Source organism: Chiloscyllium plagiosum, chromosome 15, assembly GCF_004010195.1.
Source record: "Chiloscyllium plagiosum isolate BGI_BamShark_2017 chromosome 15, ASM401019v2, whole genome shotgun sequence".
Lineage (NCBI taxonomy): Eukaryota > Metazoa > Chordata > Chondrichthyes > Orectolobiformes > Hemiscylliidae > Chiloscyllium > Chiloscyllium plagiosum.
In genome coordinates this window covers 54977288-54992704 of record NC_057724.1, presented here as the reverse complement: position 1 = coordinate 54992704, position 15417 = coordinate 54977288, and the positions used below count along the sequence as shown (strand labels likewise).

Here is a 15417-nt window from a genome sequence, read left to right as displayed (position 1 = left end):
TTTTCAGATCATAGTATAATGAGGAACATTATAAGCAGTGAACAGTAAAAATGCAGTACATGACTGAAAAAAGACAAGTATTACATAATAATTTTAGCTTATTTGGAGCAGCAGCAGGAGAGGAGTGGGTGGAACCTGGGAGCGAATGGTAGCAGCGGAACTTCTGGATAAAAACCGGAGGAACAGGGCCCAGATCAAGCTCAGTCGCAGCAGCAGTGGGAGAAGAAATGAGTGTGTAGAATATTCACTTAACCCAAAGGCAGAGCTCTTGAGGCGATGTCAGAGTTTAAAAAGTGATGTATGACAAGAGGATTGGTTGCTTAGGAACCAGCTTTAGGGGCCAAAAGAGTAGTACTGGAGAGAGTAGATGTAAAGTCAGGAGCAAGTTCCATTCAGAAATAGAAGGAAAACTACAACAATACAGTCACCAGAGTACACAAGGGCAGTATAAGGCACATGGGAGGTCTGGAATGCTGCTCAGAGTACTCTAGTTGCAGCTGCACCAATACCTTGCAATAAGACTTCCTTATTCTCTTGCTCCAAACCCCTTCATGATTACAGTGAGAATTCAGGGCCAGTGTGCTTCTCTAAGAGTGATGGCAAGGCAGCAGGTTCAAGGCATTTTATGAGTAGATGTAAGAGGATTATCAATGAAAGAGTGGGACTGATTAGAGATAAAAGCAGCAATTTATGCATGGAGCCAGTGAATGTGAGTGAGGTCTGAAATGAATACTTCTCATATATATTCACAGAAAAAAACATTGTAGCTGGGGATTTCAGTTGGGATGGTGAAGTTGTAAAACATGTTAAAGATTAATACAGAGGAGGTATAAGATAAATAAATTTCCAGGGCCTGATGAGATGTAACCCAGGTTGCTATGGGTGGCAAAGGAGGAGTTTGCTGGGGCCCTGGCAGATATATTTAATACTTTGCTGGACACAGGTGAGTACCAGATGACTGGAGGATAGTTAATATACTTCTTTTGTTTACTAAGGGCAGCAATGATAGGCCAGGTAATTACAGACCTGTTAGTTTGACATCATTGGTATGGAAATTACTGGAAAAAAATTCTGAAAGGACAAGATTAAACAATATTTAGGAAGACAAGGATTGTTCAAGGATAGTCAGCATGAATCTTTGTAGAGCGAGATCCTGTCTGACTAATTTAATTGAGTTTTTTGAAAGGTTGACTAAACACATTGGTGAGGGTATTCCGTTGGTGTGGTTTACATGGACTTCAGCAAGGCCTTTGACAAAATCCCACATGGAAGGCTGGTCCAAAAGGCAACAGCCCATGGTATCACGGCAAACTGGAAAACTGGATCTAAAATTGGCTTATAAATATGAGGCAGAGGGTGATGATGTAGAGTTGTTTGTGTAATTGCAAGCCTGTGATCATCAGCATACCACAGGAATTGGTGCTGGGACCCTCGCAGCTTGTTACGTACATTAATAAACCTCTGCATTCACATCCAAGTTAATTAGTAAGGTTGCAACTAGCATGAAAATTGAGGGTATTGTTGATAGTGAAGACCTCGGTGCCAGGCTAGCTTGATATTGCTCAGCTGGTAAATTGGGAAACGCAATGGTAGATGGAACTTTATCCTGATAAGTGCAAGCTGATGCATTTTGTGAGGTCTAATGAGGGAAGGATATACACCAATAAATGGTAGGTCCCTATGGAGCACTGAGGAGCAAAAGGACTGTGGCATAGAAGTCCATAGATCCTTGAAGGTGTCAGCACAGAGTCAGGATTGTGAAGGAGGCAAAAGGGATACTTGCCTTCATTAGATGGGTACAGAATATAGGAGCAAGGAAGTCTTGTTTCAGCTTTTTAAAACATTGGTTAGGTCACACATGGAATACTGTGTGTATTTCCTCTTGGAAGGACATGATTGCATTGGCGAGGGTGCACAGAAGGTTCATCAGGTTGTTACCTGGCATGAGGAAAGACTGAATAGGCTGTGTTTGTTTTCCTAGGAGCAGAGAAGGCTGAACAGTTATCTGATTGAGGTATATAGAATTACGACAGGTATAGTAAACAGATCAATGGAATTTCCCCATGGCAAACATGTAAGACCAGTGGGCAGAAGTTTAAGGGGAAGAGCAAGTGGTTTAGAGGATGTCTGAGGATAAAGCTTTTTCACCCAGAGGTTGGTAGATGTATGGAACCTGGTGTCTGAAAGGGAAGTGGAGACAAATATTCTAGCAACATTTAAGCATCTGGATGAGTACTTAAAATGTCATTGCACTGTAGGCTATGGACCAAGTGCAGGTAAATGGGATGAGTGTATTGTTGTGTTTGTTGGTTGGTAAAATCATGGTGGGCTAAAGGGCCTGTTTGATTCTTTACAGCACTGGTTGGTTATTGGGAGAATGTTAAAAATTGGGATCAATTAGGAAGATTTGAGTACTTACAGCAACAAAGAAAACAGCTCAAGGCCATAATAAAGTTAATGGAATACTGAGTTTTATACTGAGAGATACAGAATGTTAAAATTGAGATGTACCTGTGCACCTCAATAGTAAGACCATCCAAAAATATGCAGGTTAGCTAGATTGGTCATGCTGAATTGCCCATAGTGTCCAGAAATGTGTAAGCTAGCTGGATTAGCCATGAGAATCGCAGAGTGATAGGGTAAGTGGGGTGGGGGTGGTATGGTATGCTCTTCGGAGGGTCGGTGTGGACTCGATGGGCCAAATGGCCTACTCCACACTGTAGGGATTCTAGAATTTTGTATTCAAGAGTAGTATTGAACTCCAGATTATGGTAAACATGGGACAAATAAAACGTGCATTGTTATTACTAGGATTCTGCCTATTACAAGGAATATAATTCTTAAGACTTAAAAATTCAGGCCTTTTTGTTTTAAAAGAAAACAAGAGGACAGTTTGATAGGACAGAGTAGACAGAAACAAATGGTTTCAGTTGATAAATGAGTAAATTCACAGGGAAAGTTTTTTTTTTAAAGTCAGTGTTGTGAAGCTGAAAAATAAAATAGCTAGAAGAACAGAGCAAGCAGAGTATCTGGAAAGACTAATGTCTGGAGGATAAATACCAACAAAGTCATGTCATAGTTGAGTTGCTGCATAATTCTATGTGACTTTGCAGCACAAAATTAACACATTAATGTGTTCAAGAACAAGCTGCTGCTACCAAAAATGACCCAACTGGCATTAAAAAATTAAGGTAACATCAAACCAATCATAACTACACCAAATCAATATTTGTATTGACAGTGAAATAGTCGATGGCATCAAGTACTCTAAAGCATAAATCTAACTATTATTCTTCAGTAACATTTTTTACTTTTATCATGTGAGCCATTTGTTGCTCATTTCTAACTGTCTTTGAGAAAACAGTTACAGTTCAATGTGTTTTCCATCTCTGCATTCTATTCTAAAATTTTGATCAAGTTTTGCCAATAAATAGATTGTATAATGTGTTCATGTAATACTCAAAAGAATCTTATGGCAATCCATTGACTGGTATACTGCCAACTGAATCCAAATTCCAAGCTGGAAATGAAGAAATGCCGAGCAATTCAGGTTCTCTTCTTGAGCCTTTCTTGATGCCAAACTCAAATTCAACAATGTCTAGACCATGCAAAGGAAAAAAGATAATTTTTTAAAAAGTTCAAATTTCTCTACTAATACATTAAATATTTAGTTGTACAGTTTTATATTACAACTGTTATTTAAGACTGCTCGAAATTGAAGCAGGAGTAGGCCATTATGACATTCCTCACATCCACTTTCCTGCTCTTTCCCCAAAACCTTTGATTCCCTTACTGCATCAAGAATCTCTCAGCCTTACATATGTAGAGTCACAGAGTCATCGAGATGTACGATATGGAAACAGACCCTTTGGTCCAACCTGTCCATGTCGACCAGATATCCCAACCCAATCTAGTCCCACATGCCAGCACACAGCCCATATCCCTCCAAACCCTTCCTATTCATTTACCCATCCAACTACCTTTCAAATGTTGCAATTGTACCAGCCTCCACCACTTCCTTTGGCAGCTCATTCCATACACGTACCACCCTCTGTGTGAAAACGTGGCCCCTTAGTTCTCTTTTATATCTTTTCCCTGTCACTCTAAAGCTATGCCCTCTATTTCTGGACTCCCCCACCCCAGGGAAAAGACTTTGTCTATTTATCCTATCCATGCCCCTCATAATTTTGTTAGAAATTCCAAAGACTCACATCTCAGAAAAAATTCTTCCCCATCTCAATCTTTAATTGCCATTCCTTAATTTTGATACCATGCCCTCTGGTACTAGATTCTGTTATGAGGGGAAACATACTCTACATTTACCCTGTAAAGGCCCTTATTAATCCTGTATATTTCAATGCGATCACCTTACATTCTTCTGAACTCCAGTGAGTAGAGTCCCAACCTGTTTAGCCTTTGCTCACAAGACAATCCCTCCATACCAGGGATCATCAATCCTAGTGGATATTCTCTGAACTGCCTCCAATGAAATAATGTTTTTCCTTAAAAACTGACCAGAACTGCTCAAAGTAGTTGAGGTATAGCATCGGCAATACTTTGTACAGTTACAGTAACACTTCCTCACTCTCATGCCCCGAACCCCTTGAATTCAAGGCCAACGTTCCATTAACTTTCCCAATTACCTGCTGTACCCTAGCTTTGTGTTTTGTGCACAAGTACCCTCAAGTCACTTTGTGTTGCAGTTTTTCTCCATTAAATAATATTTTGTTCTTTTATTGCTCCTTCCAAATAAACAGCTTCATATTTTCCCAAATACTCAGTTTGTTAATATTTTACCCACTTACTCAACCTAACAATATCTCTTGTAAACTGTTTACATCCCTCTCACAACCTACCTTTCCACCTATTTTTGTGACCTGTACAAATCTGGTGACAATACATTCATAGAATTCCCACAATGTGAAAACAAGCTATTGGGCCCAACAAGTCCACACCAACCCTCCGTTCAGAGGAAGGGTCAATCAACCTGAAACGTCAACCCTGATTTATCTCCTCAGATGCTGCTAGATCTGCTGAGCTTTTCCATAAATCACTATTTTTGTTACTGATCCCTGTGGAACTGCACTGGTCACACCTCACTAACTTGAAAAAGAACCCCTTATTTGCACTCGCTATTTCCTATTCACTAGTGAATTCACTATCCATGCCAATAGACTACCTCTAAAAACCTTGTAGAACACCTTCTGGAAGTCCAAATACAACACACCTACTGGTTCCCCTCGATTTTCTCTGGTTGAGTTCCTCAAAAAATTTTAATAAATTGGTCAGGCATGATTTCCCTTTCAGGAACCATGTTGACTGTGCTTGATTAGATTTGATTTTCCAAATGCTCTGCTATTACTTCCTTAATGACTGATTCCAATACTTTTCCAACAATAGACGTTAGGCGAATTGGTTTAAATAGTTTTGCCTCCCTCCTGTTTTGAATAGAGATACCACAATGGTAGGTTTTCAATCTTCTGGCACTTTGCCAGAATCCAAGGAATTTTGGAAAACTACAACCAATGCATCCACCAACTCTATAGCTACTTCTTTTAGGATTCTTGGATGTAAACCATTAGGGCCAGGGGATTTATTTTAGCTGCATTAGTTTGTTTAATATCACTTCTCTAGGGATGTTGATGGTAATTAATTCTTTCTCTGTATTCCTTAGTCTTAATACTAATGGCAAGTTCAAATTATCTTCCACCGTAAATTTAGTACAATACTCTTACACTGAGAATAATCATTCATGAGGTTTATAATCCCAGAATTTGTTGCTGCATCTTTTTAAAAAATACATTTCATATTTCATTTATAGGTAAAATTTTGAAGAGTGCACTGAAAGCTAAAATTAGGGCACTGGATTCTAGTGCCACTCATTAGGGACAAATGTTGTCCTAGAACACTATCTGAACTACCTGACATTTTACTAGCAGTAACATCTCCAGCTTCTGATTATCTATACAATCACTGCACATTGGAACATACCTAGTCATTTTCTCAAGTTAGTTGGTTGTGACAGTAACTGTACGAGACGTTGTTTCCAGTACAGCGGAATACTTGCTCCAGTTTTGGGTGAAGCTTTAAGACAAATCAAAAACAAAAAAGTCACCCTTAAGTTGTTTTTCCACTATGCTATGGAACCATGAAAACAATAATAGTATTAATATTCAGGAAAAAAAAATTAATGCAATGTAGTGTAGATTTGAATAACAGTTTACCCTTGTATCCGAGTGGTTGATTGCTGAACCAGTACATTCACACCTTAATGTTGAAGTTGACCAGAGATAATCTTGCAACCACACAGTCCACTCTATAAACAAGACTGCCTTATTTTACCCTTGTAACATCACCTGACTTTGCTCATCTGCTGTTGAAATTTGCATCAATATCTTTGTTATCTGTAGGTTATCTATGCTCTTCTAATTAGACCCACAAATTCCAAACTCCACAAAACTGAACTCACTAAAATATTGCTATCTATATCCAAAGTCACATCTCTTGTTCACTTATTACCCCTTTGCTTGTTGACGTAGTCTGACACTGCCTCAATTCTGCAATTTTTAATCTTGTTTTCAAATCCATCCATGGCCAAGATCTTCCCTGCGCCAGCTCCACTAGCCTCCAAGATATCTGAACCTTTGCAATTATGGCATCATGTGTTTCCCCTAATTTTAATTGCTCCATTCTTTCAACCAACAACTTCTAAGGACTAGAATTTTCTTTCATATCTTTCCTTCCTTTTCCTTCTTTATTATACTCCTTAAACACACCTCTCAGCAAGCTACTGCTCAACTGTCCTTTAACCACCCCTTTACTTTGCTCTGTGTCAAATACTATTTAATAAATCTGTGTGAAGCATCAGGGATGTTTTACTAATTTATATAGTATATATTTGTATAAATCCAAATTGTTGTTGATACAGAAAATAATAAGGCCATACTGAACAATAAGATCTCTTGTTCAAACCATAATCTTTGCAGTTAGCTGATCTTAGCTGGAGCAATAGCAGATGTGCGCCAATGTATATTAGTACTCTTGTAATTAGGAATAGTAAAATGCTGCCACTTTATAAAAACCTCTGATGGGAAGTGCACTTTACCTACATTAACAGTGGCCTTTGTGAAAGGAGCAAAAATGGGTGGTCAGATGAATAATGGTATTATACACTAAAAATGTTATATGGGTAACCAATACTGATTTACAGCATGTGATGGTGAGGCAAGAATACACGTGGCATTTTTTACAAAAGCGAAAACTGTCGAAGTTAAAGTTCACTTCCGCAAATGGAATTGTTATTCTTTTGAAATTTCATACAGGAAGCATTTTTGACGTTATTTAACCCACGGGCTGTAACACTTACCACAATTACCTTCTGAATATCTTGCAAGCCCAGCCGCTACCATCCTTTGGGAAAGCTTAGATCCTCTCCTACAGGAAATAAAATGTTTAAACAAGAACAACAAACTAAACTAACAAAGTTAAAGAAAGAGAACTTATGCTGTATAGGCTTTGTAACTTTTGACTGTTAAATGAAACTGGACTAAAATTATACAGCACTGTGAAAAAGAGAGAGATTATACCTGAGATAATGGCTCTTTATTCACCACATACTCCGTTCTTCAGGTAAACTGGCATAGGGTTAAAAATCAATGAGTTAAATGTGTAGCTCAAAGATTGATGTGGATAGAATGTTTCAGTTCATGGGATAATGGCATTGTTATTGGGGTAGAAAAGAGCGGTTCCAAAGGGTTTCACTTGACCCATACTGAAGTAACTCCAAAGAGGCCACTATCTCATCGTCAAGTCACCGTTTATTTATTCACAAACAATCTGTGACTATGGTACTGCCTCATAGTGTCAGACATCAGAGTGTCAGTATCTGACACTTATCCTTTTCACATATCAGTCAGGGTTCCCTAATTGGACAAGATTAACAGCCCCAATCAGGAAACTCATATCCCATGAGTTTCAACTGAAAGGGTTCAGAAAAGATTTAAAAGGATCTTGCTAAGGTTAGAGTGTGAAACCAGAGGGAGGGGCTGAATAGGCAGGGGCTGTTTTCCCTGGAGTGTCAGAGGCTGAGGAGTGACTTTATAAAGGTTTATAAAGTCATGAGGGCATGGATAGGATAAATAGACAAGGTCTTTTCCCTCGGGTGGGTAAGTCCAGAACTTGAGTTTCAGGGTGAGGAGGGGAAAGATATAAAAAGGACCCAAGAGGCAACTTTTTTACACAAAGGGTTGTGCATGTATGGAATGAGCTGCCAGCGGAAGTGGTGGGAGCTGGTACAACTACAGCATTTAAAAAGCATCTGGATAGGTATATGAATAGAAGGGGTTTAGAGGGATATGGGCCAAGTGCTGGCAAATGGGACTAGATTCGGTTAGGATATCTGGATGGCATAGACAAGTTGGACCGAAGGGCCTGTTTCATTGCTTACGGCTCTACGACCTTGTTACAATCACTGCACCTACTGAGACCAGTGTCCTGACAAATCGAATAACTATAGCCATAGCAAGGGCTTTAAAATAATTAGAGGGGCTGGAATGGAGATGTGTGCAAAGTAGAAATGTCAGTTTACAAATCAAAAGGATATATTAGTTTGGGAGCTATTTGGATAATGATACTCTGAATGGGACAGGAGGGGATTGAGTATATATACACACAAAAACAGCAGTTAATGGACAACATTTTATTGGCTCTTTATTTCAATACATGTAGGATGTGGAGCAAAATAAATAAAGAAGCTAAAGGCGCAAATGAGGCTAAAGGGTATGATCTTATAGACAGGGTTACAAGCTGATCAAAGTTGGGAACAAAATATCCAGGGGTATGTGACTTTTTGAAAGGACAGGCAGGAAGGAAAGTCTGAAGGGGTAGCTTTGTTAATATAGGATAGGTTACAATAGCAAGAATTAAAATATGTATAATCCATATGGATCGAGATAAGAAATAACAAGGGGTGAAAACAATGGTGAAAGTAGTCTATAGCCCCCCTAGTGACAGCTATACTATAGGACAGAGAATACATGTAGAACAGGCAATCAAGGGTGATTTTAACACTTATGTAGATTGGGAAAATAAAATTGACAGTAGCCATGAGTAGGAATTCTTGGTATATTCAGAACAGTTTTTGGAATAATGTGTTTTGGATCCAACCAGGGATGAAAATATTTTAGACCTGGTAATGTGAAATGAACTTCAATAAATTACTTTAGACTAAAAGATCATCTATAAAACAGTGTCCATAACATTATAGAATATAGCATGCAGTTTGAGTGTAAGAAAGTTCAGTCAGAACTAACTGTGTTAAAGGAGAACAAGTTGGCATGGATAGGAAAAGGAGATTACCAGCAAAGATGGTCAAAGAACAATGGCAGACTTTTGAGAAAATAGGTTATTGCTCAAAACAAAGATATGTACCAGTGAGAAGAATTCTAGGAAGGGGAAAAAACAACAATGGTTAACCTTGGAAGATAAGAATAGCATCAAGTTTTAAGAAAGAAAATCATACAATGTGGCAAAGATTAGTGCTACGCTAGAGAACTGGGAAAGTTTTAAAAACTAATAAAAAATGACTAACATAATAAAGAGGGAGAAAATAAACTTTGGGGTAAGCTTGCAAGTAATAATTAGACAGATAGTAAGAGCTTATTTGAATCTGTAAAAAGGAGAGGTCAACGATAACGATAACTCCTAATAGAATGAGGCAGTGAAATCACAGAATAAGGAAATGGTAGAGAAGCTGAATAAATACTTTTGCACCTGTATTCGTGGTAGAAGACAGTAACAGTATTCCAGAAATATTCAATAATCAAAGGGTAAAAGGAGAAAGTTGTTGGATTTATGTCCTATCACTAGAGAAAGTATGTTAAGGAAACTCATGGGTTGAGGGTTGATGAGTCGTCATGACCAATGGTATGCATCCTAGGACACCAAAAGAAGTAGCTACAGAGATAGTGGATGCGCTGGTTAAGAATCTTTCAAGAATCAAGAGGTTCTTGAAAGATATTGAAGGATTGGAAAACTGTCAATGTAATATCCTCATTCAAACTGGGAAGGAGACTAAAAACAGGTAACTATAGCCCAGTTAGCTTAACATCTGTTACTGGGAAAATGTTAGAGTCTATTATAAAGGATGCAAAAGCAGAGCATTTAAAACATAGGTAGTAATATCAAGTGACATCATCTGGTTTCATGAAGGGGAAGTTACGTTTATTACAATTGAGGAAGCAACAAACATGATTGATAAATTGGATATAATATATTTGGATTTCCAGAAGTCCTTTGATAAGGTGTTACACATTAGGCTACTTAATAAAATAAGAGATTAGACAGAATTTTGGGGGCAGTATATTAGTATGCGTGAAAAGCTGAGTTGACGTGAGTGAAAGGAGGACTTTGGAGTCCTCATGCAAAATTCACAAAAAGGTAGCATACAAGGCAGCAGGTAATAAGCAAGGCAAATAGAATGATGGCTTTTATTTCAAAAGAAGTGGAATACAAACATAGAAAGGATCTACTAAAATTAGAGCACACCAATAATACTGTGAGCAATTTTGATCCCCTTATCAAAGGTAATAGCAGAACTGGAGGCAGTCCAGAGAAGATGCACTAAGTTGATTCCAGTTATGGAAGGATTGTCTTCAGATTGAGGAGAGGTTGAATAGGTTGCCAATCGCATAACTCAGGTTGTGGATAGAGTTTAAAACTGATTAGTGAAGATAGGGGGGATTCAATTGCATGGAAAAGTATGGAAAAGCTTAAGCATGGGGAGAGCTTTCAGTTTAAGTTTCAAGAACAAGTATACAAAGTGATGGGATACAGTGTGGGTAAGTGTGAGGTTATGTACTTTGGTAGGAAGAATAGAGGTGCTAACTATTTTCTAAACATGGAAAGGTTTCAGAAATCTGAAGGACAAAGGGACTTGGAAGTCCTAATTCAGATTTGTTTTAAGATTATCATGCAGGTTCAGTTAGTCTGGATAAAGAGACACATTGGGCATAAGTGGTTCATGCATAAAGAAACACACTTTTACCTGGTCTCATTAGTACGACTTAAAATAAAACATATATTTAATTAAGATAAGAACATCACAAGTCAAAAAGCATATATGGATGCCTTGCCAGCATACCTCATGATCCCTATTTTCCCTCTTTCACTGAAAAGTGCCACCGTCATAATGTTCGCTTTTTGATAAAGTCTTGCAAAAAATGTTTTGTTTTTCACAGACTTCTTGAACCAGTTTATCTCTGATCTGGACCAGGTCACACCATGCATTGGAGAAACCTGCAAATTTGAGAAGATATTGTTTTGTTTGCATTCTGTACCCACCACCTCAATTCCCAACTAAGCTCAACATAAGACCATAGGAACTCCTGTGGTCTCCGAAGCACACCAAACCATTCAGAACAATAATTGCTGGTCTTCTTCCTCAACTCCAATTTCACACATCCCTTGAGAGACCAAAAATGTGTCTGTTTCATCTTTTAAATCTAACATATGCTCATTGTTAAACTTATATTTTACAGTGCAATGTGGACAAATTGGTATATCATTGTCAGCACCTGATAAGCTTAACAGTTGAGTTAAAAAAGCACTACACATTATGGATGTCTATGGACTGCCATAGTCCCTCTCTTCAGGTCCCATGTCATAAAAGGACACAGGTGACCACAGACTCCCATCAGAATGGTTTATGATTATGTTTGGCAAAATACTGTAGTGCTTCGTCTTTGCCATCTATGCCCTTAATGCCATCATATATATTGGAAGGATTTGCAGGCTAATAATCAACCTGTTTAGCTACATCATGAATATACCTTCCTTCCAGTACAGAAGTAGGATTTTAATGGAGGGCTTTTACCATTGCACCACAAGATCTTCTCATGGTCTAATTATGAAAACTTATTTCATTATAGAAACTACACTATTTATGCCATGTTCTGTTTCAATTTTTAAAATGCTCGTTTTGTTACTGAGAATAAGTGTCTCAAAGATAATGAGTAGGGAGAACTTGTTTGTGGGAAGAAGCAGCAGTCAATATCAATCAAGTTATATTCTATCATGCCCAAGGCACTGAGCACTGGTGCAGCACACTTGCAACACCCAAGCTTCTAAATTTAGCATTTAATAAGTTTTAGTTCATCTGGTATACATTAAAGCTAAAAAAGGGCTTAAACAGCATCATTGGTCTTGGTTTTATTAGGTATAATAAAACCCTCTATGTTAAGAATTTTAGTAAACTTCACATCCCTATATACTTACGTTTGCTAAAGACACACACAATGCTTGCTGGGGAAGGACACAATATGCTGGAGGAAGAGGTTTTAAATAACTTAATGAAAGGCAAGCAGAAAATCCATAATCTACACATAACACTTCCAGTAGAAGGTGTTGATGATCACCTGCAAAACAATGTCAAAGTTAAGAATTTATCTCTTTGATGTGAATCTATCTTTCAAAAAATGAATGCAAACAGACTGCTCGATTCAGAGGGAAACAGCTTTTCAATAAGTTGCTGAAAATATATTGGTCTTAAAGTTGGTGTATCGTAAATGACTAAGCTCATTTACGATTTATGTAAATTTTACCCAAGTGGATAATCAAAGCTTTTAATAGGTTGTATTAGAGCTTCAGGAACACAATTGGTATGTCAAGCTAACCCAATGTTTCACATTCCTAAAACTTTACTAAAACTTTACTACCTGCTACTGACTCAGCATGTAATGTGGGAGGTGATCATTAAAGAAGAAATAGTGAGACTTCTGGATGGAAAGGGTTCCATCAGGCAGATGCAGCATGGATTCAAGGAGGGAAGTGTTATGGGTGACAAACTTATGGGTGCTCTTTGAGGATGTAACAAGCACGGTTGATGGTGGGGAACAGGTAGATGTTGTATACTTGAATTTCCAGACAGCGTTGGATAAGGTGCCGCATAAAAGAATCATCCATAAGATAAGAATGCATGGAGTTGTGGGGAATGTACTAGCATGGATAGAGGAATTGTTAACCAATAGAACGCAGAGAGTTGGGATAAATAGGTGTTTCTCTAGTTGGAGACCAATGATGAGCGGGGCACCACAGGGGTCGATATTGGGCCCACAGCTGTTCATGATACATATAAATGATTTGGTAGAGGAGACAGAGTGTAACATATCCAGGTTTGCTGATGAGGACCAAACTGAGTGCTAAGGCAAACTGTGCAGAGGATGTGGAGGATCTGCAGAGAGATTTAGATAGGTTAAGTGAGTGGGCAAGGGTCTGGCAGATGGAGTACAATGCTGTAAATGTGAGGTTATCCATTTTGGAAGTAGAAGTATTAAGTCAGAGTATTATTTAAATGGTACAAGATTGCAGAATGCTGTTGTGCAGAAGGACGTATGAGTGCTCATACATTAATTGCTAGAAGTTGACTTGCAGGCGTAACAGGTAATCAGGAGGGCAAATGGAATATTGGCTTTCATTGCTAGAGGAATTGAATTTAATAGCAGGGAGGTTCTGCTGCAATTGTGCAAGGTATTGGTGAGTCAATATCTCTCATCTCTTGACTCTAATCTCCAGCATGTGTAGTACCCACTTTCACCAAGGTATTAGTGAGGTTGCAACTGGAGTACTGTACACAGTTCTGGTCTCCTTACTTGAGGGAAGATATACTGGCTTGGAGGCGGTGCAGAGAAGGCTCACCAGGTTGATTCCAGAGATGAGGGAGTTACCCTATAAGGAGAGGTTGAGCCCTCGGGACTGTACTCGCTAGAATTCAGAAGAATGAGAAGGGATCTTATAGAAACATATAAAATTATGAAATGGATAGGCAAGTTGTTTCCACTGGTGGGTCAGACTAGGACTAGGGGACATGGCCTCAAGATTAGGGAGAGTACATTTAGGACAGAGATGAGGAGGAACTGCTTTTCCCAGAGAGTGCTGAATCTATGGAATTCTCTGTCCAAGGAAGCAGGCAGCTTCATTAAAAATATTCAAGACACAGTTGCATGGTAGGGAAATTAAGGGTTATGGGGATAATGCAGGTAGGAGGAGCTGAGATGATGGATTGTTCAGCCATGATCTTAAGGAGTGGCGGAGCAGGCTTGACGGACCAACTGGCCTGCTCATATTCTATTACTATGAAACTATGTAACAACACATTGAACGATTTGGCCAATTTCAGCTGGGATTGTTTTATGCTATAATTGCATGGGTTAGGACCTCTGAAAAGTGAATATATATAAATGTTAATGACTGGCCAGTTAGATTCTCACATGAAGAAAGACTGTCCTGAGGGGCTAGCAGACCCAAGATGTTACCTCTACCTACTCTCCACAGATATTGCCTGCTCAGTTTACCAGCAATTTCTCTTTTTGTTTTTGAAAGAAAGACCACTTATGCTATCCTTTTACCCCATCAAAAAGTATGAATTGCACGTTGACAAAAAAATTACTTGAAACCATAAGATTTGTACTTTCTTGTCTTCAATGTCCACTTATTTCATTCCAATTTGTAATACGTTTTCTAGCTCAATTGGCATACAGCCTATGTGCATACCATGTGTTGCTACATCCCCCACAATTCTGATCACACGAGACCGATACCACTGCTTGTTTTCAGGGAGCCAAGCACACACGTAGGAGTTGATCATAGGGATGGAACTCAATGTAGCAGAATTCCTTGAGCACTCAATGCTGCAATAAAAAAATACAACCCAAATGTTAGTTTTGGTAATTGGCTCAGCTGGTGAGGAGGAAATGGATAGCATGGTGAATCCACAGAACAGAATAATTGTGGTCTCAAAAAAAGCCATAGTTATAGATATTGGGATTTTGCAAGTGACAGAATCTAAGCATACTTCAGCATTTTTCATTCTCACTTTGTTGGATGGTAAAATGCTATCTTTGAATTGAGGCAGGTGGCTTAGTCCATGCTGGAGAAATAACTTATTTACCTATTTTTTCATCCAGTATAATAAGTCTACTAAAAACCTCAGGAATTCTGGTCATATCCATGGCCTGAAATCCAAACCAAAGACTCATTTGTGTTTTCCTGCAGACCATGCAACCTCTAACTTAGCACATTTGCTTGCAAACATATACAAAATTTCATTTGGGTTGGGAGCCAATAATTTTCTTTAAAATTAATTTAAAAAAGATGTGGGCATCACTGGCTAAGCCAGTATTTATTGTCCATCCCTAACTGCTTGAGATGATGGTGTAGAGCAGCCTCCTTAAAACACTGTAGTCCTTGGGCTATTGGCATACTGTGTGTGATATTAAGGAGTTCCAGGATTGATTCAATAACAGTGAAGGGATGAGCAATATGGTTCCAAGTCAGGATGGTGTGTGGTTTGGAGAGAACCTGCAGCTGTGATGTCCTCACATATCAGCTTATATTTCTAGGTGGCACAGGTCACAAGTTTGC

General features: G+C 38.6%; 1 protein-coding gene across 5 annotated transcripts in view; it reads right to left on the bottom strand.

The window, feature by feature from the left end:
• Positions 1 to 2658: 2658 nt before the first annotated feature.
• The window catches only part of LOC122557331, a 38200-nt gene continuing 25441 nt past the window's right edge, over positions 2659 to 15417 (bottom strand). For all 5 annotated transcript variants that reach the window (XM_043704925.1, XM_043704926.1, XM_043704928.1 and 2 more), the window contains 6 exons: positions 14548 to 14684; positions 12274 to 12413; positions 11141 to 11295; positions 7367 to 7434; positions 5992 to 6084; positions 2659 to 3598 (listed from right to left, as the gene is read on the bottom strand). In XM_043704925.1, the coding sequence (XP_043560860.1) occupies positions 5996 to 6084; positions 7367 to 7434; positions 11141 to 11295; positions 12274 to 12413; positions 14548 to 14684 (589 nt within the window). In that variant the 3' untranslated portion in view covers positions 2659 to 3598; positions 5992 to 5995. The remainder of the gene's footprint in view (positions 3599 to 5991; positions 6085 to 7366; positions 7435 to 11140; positions 11296 to 12273; positions 12414 to 14547; positions 14685 to 15417) is intronic.